General features: G+C 63.9%; 1 protein-coding gene across 2 annotated transcripts; it reads right to left on the bottom strand.

The window, feature by feature from the left end:
* Positions 1–62: 62 nt before the first annotated feature.
* Mfsd12 (major facilitator superfamily domain containing 12) lies at positions 63–8,130 on the bottom strand. 2 transcript variants are annotated; one of them, XM_076851602.2, is made up of 10 exons: positions 7,652–8,130; positions 3,853–4,063; positions 2,538–2,682; positions 2,283–2,462; positions 2,044–2,136; positions 1,868–1,960; positions 1,469–1,639; positions 1,304–1,398; positions 491–621; positions 63–400 (listed from the first exon to the last, which is right to left on the bottom strand). In XM_076851602.2, exons 1-10 carry the CDS (start codon positions 7,947–7,949, stop codon positions 378–380), a joined length of 1,440 nt encoding a protein of 479 aa, XP_076707717.1. In that variant the 5' UTR covers positions 7,950–8,130; the 3' UTR covers positions 63–377. The 2 variants fall into 2 exon arrangements, with proteins under 2 accessions (XP_076707717.1, XP_076707707.1); XM_076851592.2 differs by having other exon boundaries at positions 1,304–1,393.
* Between the last annotated feature and the right edge of the window lie 6,425 nt (positions 8,131–14,555).

The raw sequence follows: 14,555 nt of genomic DNA, 5'->3' as shown, positions 1-14,555 counted from the left end.
CAGCTGCCCGCCCACATTAGCTCCCCGAGTCCCCATCCGTCCCCAGGAGAAGAGGAGTGGCACCCAGTGCAAGGTCTTTATTCAGGCCCCAGCGGGTCCCCAGCCCCTGGCAGCCTGGCGGCCCCACAGCGGCCGTGCCATGGCCCAGGCCGGACTCCTGGCAGGATCGGGGTGTGAAGCCGGCGCAGAGACTCCCAGGACAGAGCGAGGCGCACACGGCTCTCCCCCTGGGGGCCCCAGGCCTCGGGGTGTCGGGACCACCAGGTGTGCCCAGCCCGTGGGGCTGAGCCGGCAGGGTCACCCAGTCACCCAGGGTCACCCACGGGGCTTCCTGAGGCCTGGGGACCAGCTGTGTGCAGCGCAGGTGGCCGAGGCGGTCAGGGTCGGTCTCCAGGGTCCCCTGGAAGGGAGGGGTGAGGGTGGCGTTAGGAGGAGGGCCTGTCCCAGGCCCCGCCGGCCCCACCTGGGTGGAGGAGAGAAGGTGACTCACGGCTCCGAAGGTGGATGGGCCAAACGACCAGGCTGCACAGGGCCAGGGTGGCCACCACGCCCACACCGCCGGTCACGGCCACCATCACCCAGTGGTAGAAGCCCACGCAGGACCGACAGCAGAGTTCCGAGCTGGGAGGGCAGAGGGCGGGACACCTGAAGCCCAGCCGGGGTGCCCTCACCTCCAGCCACAAGCACACCTCAGAGTGACCAGGGCTTGGCCTTCTTGGTCACCCCAAATCTGGACACTTCTCCCCTCCTGGACCTCCACCTGGTGCCGGCTCCACCCTCACCCGCAGCCTGTCCTCCCCACAGCAGCCACCAGAGGGCGCCGGTAAGCCCCTGGGCCAGGCCCCGCCTCTGCCCACAGCCCTGGGGCCCAAGTCCTCTCTCGGCCCAAAGGTCTGCAGGAGTCACCCACCTGGGCCGCCCTCCTCCTCCCGCTGCTCCCTGCTGCCCACGGCAGGTGCCTCCAACACACTGGCCTCAGTCCTGCCCCAGGGCCTTGGCACAGCTGCACCTCGTCCCTGGCCCAGGCCTCCCCACCCCCCTCCAGGTCCTCCGTCCTGCTGGCCAGCCTCCCCAGGCCAGCTCCACCTGTGCAGCTCATGACTCCTCCGGCTGGCTTCAGTTAGGTCCTGAAGAGTCACCTGCCCCTGGAACCCGATGCTGGGCCTCCTCAGTGGCCTCCCTCCCCTCCCGTCTGGCCCCGGCCTCCCACGACTGCCGTGGGCCTGCCACAGGGGAGGGCCCAGGCCCCCAGCTGACCCTTCAGCCCTGCAGGGACGGCCTCAGGCCCCGGGGGGTCACTCACGGGCAGGGGTGCAGGCTCTGCACCACCATGACTGCCAGCCCGTTGGCGACCTTGTCTGAGAAGCTCATGGCCCCGTACACGAAGGCCCCGCTGTGCTGGAGGACAGGAGGGGTCAGCGCTAGGTCAGCGGCTCCGTCCCCTCCCGGGCCCCTGCCGCAGCCCTACCGTGTGGGGGCCGATCAGGTCCGCCGTCATGGCCAGGGAGGTGACGAGGATGGTGGCACAGCCTGCGCCCAGCAGCACCGCCACCACGTACACGGCCATGCCCAGCGTGTCCACCAGCGCCACCCAGGCCGCGAAGACCAGGACCACCAGGAGGCCCGCGAAGTAGGTCAGCTGCAGGAGGCCACACAGCTGGGCACCCGGGCTCACCACCGAATGTCCCCAGCAGCCCCTCTGCTGGAGCTACCGTGGAGCGTCCACCCAGCAGCTGTGAGCAGGTGGCCATCTACACCCCAAACGCCAGCCCTTGAGGCGAGGACAGGCCCCCGGAGCCGGCAAAGTACAGGGAGGGCAGCGGGAGAGCTCTGGGCTGCACCCCTCCACCCCTGGCCGCCCACTCACGTTCCTCCCGATGCACTTGTTGACCGGCTTCATGAGGAAGGAGGACAAGAATCCACTGAGGTACATCACCAGGGGAATGGTCGCGATGAACCTCTGCGGGGCAGTCAGCAGCAGCGCTCAGACGAGGCTCGCGGGGCTGGACCACCCCGGCCACCCCTTCTGCCCGCCCTGCTCACCTTGGGCAGGTTGAGGGAGTAGGTGAGGTACATGGCCATGTAGGTCTGGGACAGGTTCACAATGAGCCTTGTGGTCATGTACAGCACACCCACCTGTGGGCAGATTAGCAGAGGGACAGCCAGTGCTCAGCCAGGGCCCCTGTGCACCCAGGCCAGCAGCGGGGAGGTGAAGGGGCTTGCAGCGGGCGGTGGTGGCCGGGGGCGTGGTCCAGGGGCGTGGCCCGGGAGGCCAGACCCACCTGGTAGAATGCGGGTTCCCGGAGCCAGTGCTTCCAGAGCAGCAGGGGCTGCGGGTGGGGGGACACCAGGGGGCTGTGCTCATCGGGCTCCTCGCCCCGCGGGCGGCGCCCCTCCCGGGTGCCCAGGTGGAACAGCAGCGAGAAGACGGCACCAACGCCCACCACCATCAGGGACAGGTTCTAGGACGGCAGCAGGAGGGTCAGTGGCAGCCCTCCGGGCCGCAGAGACTCCGGTGGCCACCTGCTCCAACTCACCCGGAACACTGGCACGTCCTGGACCCCCAGCTGGTCACCCACGCTGAAGTCCTGGGCCGGCCCCGAGCTGGAGGAGCCCTGCAGGTGCAGCAGCAGCCAGGCGGCGCCGAAGACGGTGATGTTGGCCACCACGGTGAAGGCGTACCTGGCGGGGGCGGGGCCTCAGCCGGGGGCACCGCGCAGCCACGGCCCGGGCAGCGCCGGGCGGCCCAGGGACGCCCCTGGCTGCGGCCTCCCAGCCTGCCCGTGTGCACCACTCAGCACAGGGAGGCCGCCACCAAGTCTGAAAACCAAAGTGCTTAAAGATGGCCCTTGAATTCTGTCCCCAGAGCTGCAGGGCGACGACTAGGGTCTGGGACCAGCCTTGGCTCCTCCTGCCTGCAGGCTGCACGCCCGGCTGGAAGGGCGCCTCCATGTGACAGGACTAGGTTCCCCTTGCTGAAAGTGGTATCGTGCCACCTGCAGAGTCCCTGTGTCCCCACACTGATGGCCCAGAGTGGCTCGGCCCAGCCCTGCCGGCAGGGCCCTGGGGATGCTGGCATTGGGTAATGCCTGCCGTTACCATTTGCCACAACGGGGAAGTGGGAGGCCCTGGGAGGAGCCCAGGGCAGTGCCCAGTGGGGCTCTGCCTGCAGATGCCGGTCAAGCCCTGGCCCAGGACAGAAGTTCGGCTTAGTGGTCAGCCCTGGCCTGGGGGGCATAAGGCCTTGGCTATGTCCCCAGTACAGCAAAACAGAACAACCTGGCTTTGGGCCCACCTCCTCTGGACTGTGGGAGACATAACAGACCCGACTCCCAGATTCCCAAAGAGCTGGCACACAGCAAGCACTCAATAAATGCTCTTATCACTTCCAGAACAGCATCCTCTGGCGCCTGTAGCTAGTCGGAAGAAAGCCAGGCACTAAGTGTACCATGTGGGGGGCAGTAAGGGCCCATGATTCCTCTTCTGTTCAATGCCCAGGAGGGGACTGTAAATCCAGGACAGTCACCGACCCAGGTGTAGGGGACACACTGAAGCAGAATAAAGGGATCTTGCAGGTGTGATTTGGTCCTTAGGAAGGTGGCCTTGGGTGGGCTGAGAGCCCCCGAGGTCAGAGATGCCCTGGTGGTCATGTGCACCAGTTTGTAGGAAAGCAACTGCCACCAGGGACATGCACACAGCAGGGGACCCCAAGCCTGCCCCAAAGCCCCAGCCCCACCTCAACGACCCCCAGCCCAGCTGTGCCAGGGCCAGGGCACCCTGTGGCCAGTGTGGCACGCCAACCCTGAGCACCAGCCACGGGTTCTGGTCGAGGCTCGCCTGACCCCCGCGTACCTGAGGGCCGTGAGCTCCACCTTCTCGTGGTCGCTGGTGACCAGCTCGGGGATGAGGCTCAGGTGGGCGATCTGCGTGGCGGCCCAGCCGAACTGGAAGGTGACAATGAAGGGCCCGTAGTAGAGGAGGGCGGCCCACTCTGGGGTGGCCGCCCCACAGCCCAGGCACGGGCTGAAGATGAAGGGGAAGGACAGCAGGACACAGATGGTGCCTGGGGACAGGCAGAAGGGATGTCACTTACGGGTCCTCCCCACACCAGCCTGGGGCTCCCCAAGTGTGACGAGGGGGACGTGGAAGCCCCCAGGCCTGTGACGGGCCCCTGCTACTGAGGGAGCTGAGGTGGAGACGGGTCCCCTGTGAGGCAGCCTCCAGGACAGGTGAGGGTCAGCCGGGAGGCCGCAGGCCTGAGGTCCAGAGGGAGTGTGCAGGGCCCGGTCTCCTCGCCGGCCAGGAGAGCAGGGAGGGCAGGAGTGGGCCCCGTGCCAGCCCAGGGCCCATGTCCCCGGTCCTGGGGCGGGACGCTGGTGCAGGCTGAGGGAGGCCACATAGCAGGAGAGTTGTCCCCAGCAGAAGCCCTGCCCTGCCCAGCCCTATCCTTCCCTCCCGGCCCAAGAAGGCCTCTTGGTCCCCAGCCAACACCCACAGGCCACCAGCCAGCCAGGAGGCCCAGGTGGTCCTGGGAAGGCCCTGCTTTTCCCATCCTCTACAGGGGGCCTCTCCTGGGGATGCTGAGGTACCCTGGCCCCGAGGACAGGCGCTGAACCACAGAGCGGAGCCCACCACCTCCCGAGACCTGCTGCTCAGAAAAGGTGCCTCAGAATGAACAGGATGCTCCTGTGCCCAAGGCCCCGCCGACCCCTCCCCGCCTCACTGGGCCTCCAACACTGTCCTGCCCCGGGGCCTTTGCACAGCTGCACCCTCTGCCTGCCATGCTCATCCCCTCACCTCCCAGCAAAGCCAGCTCCTTTCCACCCCATCTCAGCTTGAATGTCACCGCCTCAGGGAAGCCCTTCCTGACCAGCTCCATCACCAGCAGGCCCCTCCTGGCCCTGGACCAGGGACCTTGTCTGCTCCCCCCACGCACAGAGCTCCAGGGGGCAGGTGGCCGAAGGCCTCCATTCCTCCTGTGTCCCTGGCACTTGGCAGAGAGCCTGCAGCCCAGTGTCCTTCCAAGGAGTTGAGGACAATACCAGGGGTGGCCTAGTGGGTGGCCGTCCTATCATCCAGGCCAGCCTGGGTGACTTAGGGAGATCCTGCTCAATCAGAAAGGTCTGGGCTGCAGCCGGGGGGCGCTAGGTCCCACCTCAGCAAAAAGGAATGGGACTCACAAGTTTGTAAGAACTGGGGCCTGCACTTGGAGCCCAGAGGGGCAGATGGCCCCACTCCCTTTCCAGACCAGGAGACGAGGCCGGAGGGAGCCCTACCCCAGCTCCAGCTGCCCGCCCCGGCTCCTCCCAGCCCTGGAGCCCCGCAGCCTGGGGGAAGTGAAACCAGCTGCCCTCTAGAGCCACCCACTTCTGTGGAACTGGTGCCCAGGAGGGGTCCTGGCAGGTTCCCGGAGGCCACCCTGGGGGAGGCCACCCTGGGGCAGGGCGCAGTGAACTTCAGTCCAGAGAATGTGCCTCAGGCCTGGGAGATTCCTGCTGCAGAGTTAACCCTTGCCGGCCCAGGCTGCCTGGGGGGCCAGCGCAGGCAAGTGTCTTCAGGTAATGACAGCTGACACTCGGGTGGGCACAGGGTCAGCTGTGCAACGCAAGAGACCTGCTCTTCCTCCTGCCACAGCACTCAGAGCTGCCCCAGTGCTCCCCTTTCCACAGCGCCCCCAGCCCCACACCAAACTCCTACTCAAACTTCAAAGCCCCATGGCCAATGTCCCCTCTGCTTTCTGAAGCCCAGTCTCGCCACCTGCCCTGTCTACAGGAGGATTCAGGTCTGGCTCTGAGGGTCCTCCAGGCCTGAGGAAAAGCCTGAGGAGCTGGTTAAGGAAAGAAGGGTCTGTCTCCACCGTCCAGACCCACTCCCAGAAAACGGAGAGGTGGGCGCTGTTGCCAGGGCGACCTAGGCTCATCACCTGGTCAGGCACCAAGAGGGCTGGCTGGCTTGCTCTCCGACATGGGGTCTCCCAGCATAGGTCTCCCCATGTGCGGACCCTGAAGTGGGGAAGGGGTAGGCAGCGCTTGGTGCCTGGAAAGCACCCACCCCCAGGCCCACTTTGCACCCCACAAGCCAGAGGCGGGGAGCAGTCAGCAGCTCTCCCGGCAGGTCCTCGCTCCAGGCTCTGCCACTGATAACCAGCCTGCTCCTGTCACCTGCCCCAGGCGAGGGCTCCCTGGCTGGTCAGTGAATTTCCCAGCAGCCAGTCAAGCTGCTGCACTGGGCCCTGCACCCAAGCCCTATATCAGACCAGGGAAGGGGCCAACTCTGCTGTCACTGTGTCCCGGGAGGCCCCTGCCCCTCCCTATTACAGTCTCAGGTGACCCAGGAAGAACTCAGGCATCTTCCTCTGCAAAACCTGAAAATCCAGGCCCTGGGGCTATGACCACAAGGATGTGGGCCACCCACAAGCCACCTGCAGACCACCCACAGGCCACCCAGAGATCTGCTGCATCTGGCAAAAAGTGTCACCAGGACCTAGTCAAACACTGCCCCGAGGGCAAAGGACACCAGCCCACCCCTCCTGCCTTCCCACCCCTAGAATTCCAAGGAGTGGGCAGGGCCTGGCCTGACTCTTGCCATGCTTGGCAGGCCCAAAAGGCCAGGCTGAAGCTGGCGGTGCCTCCAGGGCAAACCACAGGGCACCTGGGGCTCATCTCAGGAGGCGCAGGCAGCAGGCCTCGCCTTATCAGGAGCACCAGCAGCGCGCGCCCCAGCAGGAGCAGCGTCCCCCTCACCAGAGCCCTCTGGTCCTGCAACACTGCCAGGCACAGGGGTCCCCTTAGCAACCCACACTGCTGACCCCAACCCTGGTCAGAGGCGGCACAAACACCGGGCACAGACCTGGCCCCTCCAGGCCCACCCAGCCCCCAGCTCCTGGCTAGCTGGGCAGCACCCACCCCTCTAAAACACCAGGTCACTGAAGATGGGGCAGGGCTGGACAGGGTGCTCAGGGGGAGACAAACAGAGGGAGTCTAGACAGCTTGACCTTCCTCAGACAGAGCTCTCCTGGACGGTCACCCTGATCAGAGAGACGGGGAGGCCAGGGTGGGCCCGACAGACAGGCAGGGAGGTGCTGGGCAGTCAGACCAGGCCCAGAGAGGGGGCACACGCTCCCCGGGGCCCCACCAAGTCCTATGACAGGCCCTGCAGGCCAGACAGAGCCTAAGAAAGCCAGATGAGGAAGGCTGGCCTTGGGCAAGCAGAGGGGACACAAGGCAGTTCAGCAGCTCGTGGGTCAGGCAGCCAGAGGGGTACTGGGCAGTGGGACAGATGGAGGAGGCTCAGTCCAAGGGACAGGCAGAGATGGGGCGGACATTGGGGGTCTCAGGTCAGGGAACAGAATCACAGAGGGGAGGAACGCATGTCACAGACAGAGGGGTTCTGGGTCAGACAGATGGAGGAGGCTCAGTCCAAGGGACAGCCAGACGCGGAGCTCCTGACAACGGGACAGGTGCCCAGGCAAAGCAGAGCGGGGGAACTCGGGCACAGGTAGACGGAGCGTTCCTGAGTGATGGGACAGACAGATGGAGGCTCAGGCCAGGGGGCAGGCAGAGGGGATCTCAGCAGTGACACACAGGGCTCTGTCACACAGGGAGGCGGCGGCCCCGCGCCGGGGTGGGCGGCGGGGCGGCGGGCGCCTTACCGACCAGGTGCCAGGCCTTGCGCGGGCCGTAGCGGGCGCAGCGGCCGGCGGCGCGGTCGGCCTCGTAGCCCACCAGGGGCGTGCACAGCCCGTCGGCCACCTGGCCGAGCAGCAGCAGCAGGCCGGCGCCGCGCGAGCTGTAGGCGCGCACCGAGTGCAGGTAGAGCAGCAGGTAGGTGAACCACATGGACGCGCACAGGTCGTTGAGGAAGTGGCCCACGGCGTAGCTCAGCCGCGCGGCCAGGGACAGTGGCCGCGGGGGCGCCCCCGCTCCGGCCGCAGGGGGCCCCGGGCCCATGGTGCGGGCGCTGGGGACGTCCCCCCGAGTCGGCTGCGCCTCGCGGAGGGGATCGCGGGGCCGTCCGGGCCCGCCCGGGACCCGCGCCGCGCTCCGGTCCCTCCGCGCGAGGCCAGGCCACGCTCCCCGGGCGCCGCGGGAGAGCGGGTCTGCGGAGCCCAGCCGAGCGCCGGGAGCTGGCGACCCGGGCGGGGCGGGGCGGGGCGGCGGCGGGGAAATCCCGGGAGCGGCGGCCGCCTCCACCAATCGGAACCGCGCGCCGGGCCCGACAGCCAATAACCAAGGTGGAGGCGTGGCCCTGGGTTCAGCACGGCCTCCTCACCGGACGCCCTCGCGGTCCTAGCGCCTTGCCGGGAGCCTCGGGGTTAGGGAGAAGCTGGACTGTGGTTCGTCGCGGGTAAATGAGAAGCCCGCAGCCCTTCCGCCCACCCAGACTCGTGCCTCGAGGTCCGGCCACCCCCGCCCGCCCGCAGCTTCACGAGGCTCCTGGGGCCGGGGAAGTGAGGGTGGGATGGAGACTGAGCCCGCCTCTGGGCAGGGTGACTTCCTGGCCCGAGAGGCCCAATGGGACGCGGAGAATTATTAGTACTAATTAATTAGTCATTACGGATAATAACGGGGCTCATCATTACAACACCAGCTGGCATTTAATGAGCGCTGACGGTGCCAAGCGCCCCACGTGGCGGAGGCCGGTCTCACTCCCACTTTAGGAGCCGAGCCCGGGGCTCTAGGGAGGAGACAGGGGCCGCAGGGAGGCAGGTGCCTGGGGCCCACTGCCTCCGCTCCGCCGGCCCTTCCAGGCACGCGTCACTGGACGCCAGAGATTGCCAGTCCCCCGAGGGCTGGGTGCGTTCCCTCTACCCCCAGGCCTCCTTCCGGGGCATTTTAAATTTTAAATGGAGTCTGAATCCTAAGTCCAGCCCTAACTGCACAAGGCCCTGTCTTCCAGCTCTAGAAGGGGTACCGTGGGTGTCATACCGATACCGGGAAGCCCCCTGGGGTACTGCTCTGGGCGTGCTGCCCTCTCCCCACCTCCCCAGCCAGTCTGCCATCCGTGTGAGGTGGAGGCCGTGCGCAGCCTGGCCTCCTGGGCCTCTGGTTCAGAAGTGGGCGTCCCTGTTGCTCAACCTCTGCCGGCGATTCCCACCGCTCACTCGTTCATTCCACTAATTTCTTTCTTCCCCACCCACTTGCCCCTGTGGCAGTCTTGTTCACTGCCTTGTCCCCAGGATGCCTCGTCTGGCTTGAGGTGTGGCCAGTGGGGGAGGGCTCGCCTAGTGAGGGAGAGGTCCTGGGGTCCGTTCTCAGCACCAGAGAAAAGAACAGAAAAGAAAAAAAGTCAGTGGGATGAGTGAAGGGGGGGATTGTAGGCTGAGGGCCAGAAATGCGGGCAGAGGTTGAGCAGCAGGGACGCCTGGTTTCTGAACCAGAGGCCGCCCCACCCTACACCAGTGACCCCGACACCAGTGCAGGTAGACCTCACCCACTCTTATTATCAGGAGGCTGAGGATGGGTGGGGGGAGCAGTGGAGGCCGGAGAGACAGCCCGGGGGGTGTGATGGCCTCCTGAGAGGTGAAGGGATAGGAGAGAGCAGAGCTCTTCCGTCCCCAGCAGAGCCACCCCGCCCCTCCGGACAGAACCTCCACTTTTCACTCATTTGTTTCCCCTCCCTCCCAACATGCAGGAGATTGGACACTTTGTACCCACTTTACGGATGTGAAAACCAAGGCAGAAACCCAAGTTGCTTGCAGGAGGCTGCCCTTGACAAGAGGCAGACCTGGGTCCATGCTCTGCTCTGGGGACCTCCAGGGCCTCTGAGTGACCTGCTCACCAGGAGGGGAGGGTCACCTGAGAGTGTGTGCCTAGCCGGAGGCCAGTGCTCTGGGTTCCTCCAGGAGCCCAGCGGCAAGCCCAGAAGCGTCTGGGGGCAGATTCAGCAGGGGTCATGTGGTGTCTGGGTTGGTTGAGGGCCAGCTGGTATTTCCTGGCCCTAACTGGGTGGGGACAGCAGGAGCAAGCTCAGCCTTGACCCAGGCTCTTCCATTCAGCTTCCCAAGAAGGTCAGGTCGCTGGGAGCCGTAGAAGGGCTAGGAGAGCACCTGGTCAGACAGTGGGGACGCCTCTCTGGCTGACACCCTCACCCCACCCTGAGGCTGGACAGAGGCCACCAGGATATCTGATCCCCAGTCAGGGGAGCAGGGAGAGCTTCAGACGAAAAAGGCAGTTGCTGGGGACAGTTTATTTTAAACTTTTGAAACCAGTGGAGGGGACACGTGCCCCAAAGAGGGGGGTCAGATTGGGGGTAAAGATCAGAGAAGACCCTGTCTAGGAGGAGGAGCGCCAGGAAGGAGAGATAAAAACCAAACCGGTCCCTGGAGGGAGGACAGTCGTCTAACAGAAAGGCCTGGGGTTAGGAGAGATCCTGGCAGCCTTTGATGTCCCCAGAGCGTCCCAGCCACCCCCGACGCCAGCCTGCTTCACCCCTCCCCGGCTGGTGATCAGATGTCCTGGTGGCCCCCGTCCAGCCTCAAGGTGTGGGGGGGTTGCTTTGATCCTGCCTGACCCAGGCCCCTGATGGGGGTGAAGGGGCTCCCCAGATGCCACAGAAACTTCTTAGCTCTGAGGGTGGTTGTGGGGGGGCACGGCCAAGATCAAAGGCGAGTGGCCTCCGGCAGCCCACCAGGCCTCCGCCTCACTCTCCGAGATGCAGGGGAGTGGCCTGATGGAACAGATGCGGCACTGGGGCTGGGGGAACTTCCTCGACCCCAGCGCGCAGCTGCCCAGCCTCAGCACTGACCTGAGGCAGGACCTCTGTGTTGCCCAGGCTGGCCTTGAACTTGCGATGCTCCTCAACCTCTGAGTGGCTAGATGACAGCCAAGTGCCACTGTGCCCAGCTTATTTTTTCGGCAGGGCTGGGGATGGGACCCAGGCCTGCGTGTGTTAGGCAAGCACTCTGCCTTGAGCTGCGCCCTGGCCAGGGCTTCCTCCTGGACGGCAGGCGGGTGGCCCTCTGCGGTGGTGCTGTGTGGGAATGGGTCTCTGAATCCCCAACAGCTTTGGGCAGTGCACCAGCTGCTACTGCACCTGACAGAGGGGAATCTGGGCCCTGGTTTCAGCCAATCACCCAACTACAGAGAAGGGCTCAGCGTCACCCCACGGAATCCCTGAGCCGAGACCCCTGTCCCCAGAGACTGTGCACTGCAGGGCCAGGTACTGTTTCTGACAGGTGTTCCTGTGGGTCCTCATTTGCTTTCTCAGAACACCAACAAGCCACAACCTGTGTGAAACTTGCTCTGTTAAAGGGCCTGTGGGGACTGGGGTGTCCATACTGTGGGAAAACCACTGAACCCCGGCTCTTCTTGCATAGTAGAGAAGTGAGACCTCATGGTGACAAATATCCATAAAAATTTAAAAGGGATCTGGGCGTGGCGGCCAGGTCTGTAACCCCAGCATCTCAAGAGGCCGAGGCAGGAGGATAGCACATTTAAGGCCAGCCTCAGCAACTCAGGGAGACCTGTCTCAGAATAAAAAATGAGCAGGGCTGAGTGTGGCGCGTGGAGGCAGAGAGCGGGCAGAGAGCCGCATCCACATCCCGGTGCTGAAAGGAATCCATAAATAATGAAAGGGGAGACCTCCCACCCAGCTTCCTGTTCTCCAACTTCCCCTGGAAAAGCCGTCCAGAGACTCAAAAGGGCCAGGTCAAAGACACACCTGAGCCCGGGCTGCTGTGGCGAGTCACAGGGAATGATCATGATGGTCACCCACTGGCAAGCGCAGGGTGGCAGTCACCTGAGCCTCCTTGGGCGGCCGGGGGAGGGAGGGGGGGAGGGATGCCCTGTGACACACAGAGGCTCTTCAGAAGACAGGCTTTGGCCTTTATCCTGTGGCACTGGGGATGGACCCTGGGGGCGCTGCCACCCAGCATCACCCAGCGCGTTCTATTTTGAGATGGGGCCTCCTTAAGCTGCTGGCGCTGGCCTGGGAGTCGCATGCTCCTGCCTGGGCCTCCCGGGTGGATGACAGGCACAGCCCTGTGCTCTCTTAGAGGTCATGGAAGAGTCCAGCAGGGGCAGGTGGGGGCCTGTGGTGGCCTCAAGTCAGTCAGACACCTGAAGGCGAGGCCGACCAGCAGTCTGCTCTAGACAGAGGCTGCTGTCCTAGCCTTGGGACCTCAGGGAGTGACCTTATTTGGAAATAGGGTCCATGCAGATGGAATGAGTTAGGATGAGGTCATGAGGGTGGGACCTGATCCAATGTGACTGATGTCCTCATAAAAAAGGAAATTAGGCCCCTGAGTTCAATTCCCGGTTCCAAAAAAAAGGGGAAATTAGGACGCACACAGGGCACATCCCGTGAAGATGGCTACGGCGGAGTGGCTGCACTGTCCACCCGCGCTCCCCACTGGCCCCCACTGGGAAAAGCTGCTTAAGGGAACTAAGGAGCTGCCTCCAGGCGCGGCCGCGGACGTCCAGCTGCTCCCGCTCCAGGCTCCAGAAGTGAGAGCCCTGTGCACGATTTCCACAATGAAACTTAATTAAAAACCAAGAGGTCGGCTGAGCCTCCTCAGATGGGGCTCATGACCCTACCACATTCCCGGGTAATTCATTAAAGGAATGAAGGGAATCGACACAAATGGGGCGCCCTTAGACACTCTCCCAAGAGCTGGGGCCCCCAGGATCGCCTGTTGCTAAGGAAAGTAGACGCGGGCGGGGGCGCAGCTGCGAGGCTGCCAGCTTGTCTAGCATCTGTCCCCATCCGGTCCCCAACGCAGTGCCCGCTCCTTCTTTTTTTGGTACTGGAGATCGGTCCAGCCCTTGAGACAGGGCCTCACGAGGTGGCCGAGGCTGGCCTTGAACTCTTGAACTCGGTGCCCTCCGGCCTCAGGCCCTGCACCGGGGTTACAGGCTGCAGCCGCCGCGCCCCTCACTCCTCTGGGTGGGCAGGAAACCCCTGAAAGGGTGTGTGCTGCGCGGGGAGGGGAAGGCGGCTCCTCTGGCGACGCCAGCCTTGTCAATCAAGCCAAAGAGGCGGGGCCGGAGGGGCTGGCCGGCCCGGCCACCGCGAGGCGCGGGAGGTCCCCGGGCCATAGAGCAAGGAGCAGTCTGGAATCCGGTCCGTCCTGCTGGGCTCCGCCCTGGGCTCATCTTAGAGAACCCGGCGGGACGAGCCCAGCTCCCAGGCCCGAACCCCGGGACAGCGAGCCCCCTGCGGGTCTCAGGGCGTCTGCAACCTCCGTCACAGTCGGATTTTACAACATTCCATCATCCCCCAAAGAAGCCCTGTCCCCTTGAGCAGTACCCTGTCCCCTCCCCGACCCTCCACCCACGAATCCCGTCCCTATCTCTGGATACTCCTGTTCCCGACGTTTCCCGCCAATGCAGCCGCACACCGAGAGGCTCGCTCCTGCCGTCCCCCTGACCAGGGGGTCCCTGTCCGTCCTGCGCGGCGGGAATCGGTCTTCACTCTTTCTTTCCCTGTAGTGCTGGGGATTGAACCCAGGGGCGCTAGACCACTGAGCCTCATCCCAGCCCTTTTTATTTTATTTTGAGACAGAGTCTCACCGAATTGCCCAGACTGGCCTTGAACTTGCCATCCTCCTTCCTCGGCCTCCCCAGTAGCTGGGTTGACGGTCGTGTGTCATCACACCGGCCTTCTTCCGTTTTCATGGCCAATAATATTTTCTGTGTGGACACGGCACACCTCACTGATTCATTCATTGTCCAAGAGTCGATGCTCTCACTTTCTGGGGCTTCTGACCACGTGCTGCTGACATCCTCGGACACTCCGGTCTTTGCTTTGGTGCTGGGGTGGAATGGAGGCCGTGGTCTAGGCAAGCAGTCTGCCCAGCTGCCTCCCCATCCCTGAGCCGCCTTTGACGTGTGTGCTTGGAACGCCTGTTTTCCCAGGAGCGGGTCGCAGGGTGGAATCCAATGGTAACTCCACGTTGGCTTCACCCTGTCAGGAATCGCCTGCTGTTTTCCACGTTGGCTGCCCGGTCTGCGAGCCATGTACAGGATGCCTCCATGCATTCATTCAGCAACACATACTAAGCACCTATGAGGGGCAGTGCCAGGTCACAGACAGGAAACATCAATGTGGAGAGACGTCACAGGAAGGGGGTCATGAGCAATTCCCAAAGATGGGGGGCCAGGACAAGTGGGGTCCTTGACCAACCCGGGGGGAGAATTTCGGCTCCTGTCCTGGACCCAGAGACTGACTAGGAAGGCAGGGGATGCCCTGTGGGCCGTGCCAGAGCGAGACTCTTTTCAGGTCCTTGGGTTCTTCCTTTAGAGGAAACTTGGGGAAGGTGGCCTGGAAGCTCTGTGGGGTTGACAGGGTGGTTCTGAGGATTTTGTTTCATATTTATTTTTTAGTTGTAGTTGGACACAACACCTTTATTTTATTTATTTTAATGTGGTGCTGAGGATCGAACCCAGGGCCTTGCAGGTGCTACGTGACCGCTCTACCGCTGAGCCACACCCCCAGCCCCGGTTCTGAGGATCTTTGGACTGCCATGGTCTCCATGATCTCATCGTAGACAATACCGGAAAGTCCCCCAGGTTATAGGTTTCTTAAATGTCATTTCTGGGCTGGGATTGTGGCTT

This window comes from Callospermophilus lateralis, chromosome 1, assembly GCF_048772815.1.
Source record: "Callospermophilus lateralis isolate mCalLat2 chromosome 1, mCalLat2.hap1, whole genome shotgun sequence".
In the NCBI taxonomy this organism is placed as follows: Eukaryota; Metazoa; Chordata; class Mammalia; order Rodentia; family Sciuridae; genus Callospermophilus; species Callospermophilus lateralis.
Note: the sequence above shows the minus strand (reverse complement) of the source record. Positions and strands in the feature narration are given on the sequence as shown.